The following is a 498-nucleotide window of genomic DNA, read 5'->3' as shown; positions in this document are numbered from 1 at the left end:
GAGAGGAAGAGAGAGATGAAGAAGGAAGTGTCGAGTTTCCTCTGCTCCATCGTGAGGAAGATGTGAAGAATGAGAAAAGGAGGAGGAATGAAGATCTTCCACATGCTCTTCTTCTTGATAGAAATGAAAGGGTCAACGAAAAGATCAACAAGGACAAGAAGAAGAAGGAGACATCTTCATCTATCTCGTCATCTTCCTTTTCATTACGTGATCGACGTCGAATTCTCTCGTCGATTTATGGGCCTTTAGCCGACCTTTTAGGATCGGTAAATGCAATGGATCTGGATTTGACGTCTACACAATTCGATGATCTTTATGCCGGGAAGGATAGTATTTTATCCAAGGCGAAAAGCTTGAGAACAGGAGGATTCCTCGATTTTCAGCTCGCCACTCTCGATGTTGTCTGGCTCGACTTCAATGGAGATTCCAGCGCCTTCACTGCTAATAGGGTCGGTACACCCCACACCAATAGATACAGATCTATATCTATCTATCTAT

The 498-nt window shown here is 43.6% G+C and overlaps 1 protein-coding gene across 1 annotated transcript in view; it reads left to right on the top strand.

The window, feature by feature from the left end:
• Positions 1–452, top strand: part of CSUI_004369 (polycystin cation channel protein) — a gene marked incomplete at its 5' end in the record, with an annotated part of 3286 nt that extends 2834 nt beyond the window's left edge. The window contains one exon of the mRNA XM_068064561.1: positions 4–452. Within this exon, the coding sequence (XP_067923457.1) occupies positions 4–66 (63 nt within the window). The remainder of the gene's footprint in view (positions 1–3) is intronic.
• Between the last annotated feature and the right edge of the window lie 46 nt (positions 453–498).

Source organism: Cystoisospora suis, assembly GCF_002600585.1.
Source record: "Cystoisospora suis strain Wien I chromosome Unknown contig_2025, whole genome shotgun sequence".
NCBI lineage: Eukaryota > Apicomplexa > Conoidasida > Eucoccidiorida > Sarcocystidae > Cystoisospora > Cystoisospora suis.
This window is presented reverse-complemented; position numbering and strand designations above follow the sequence as displayed.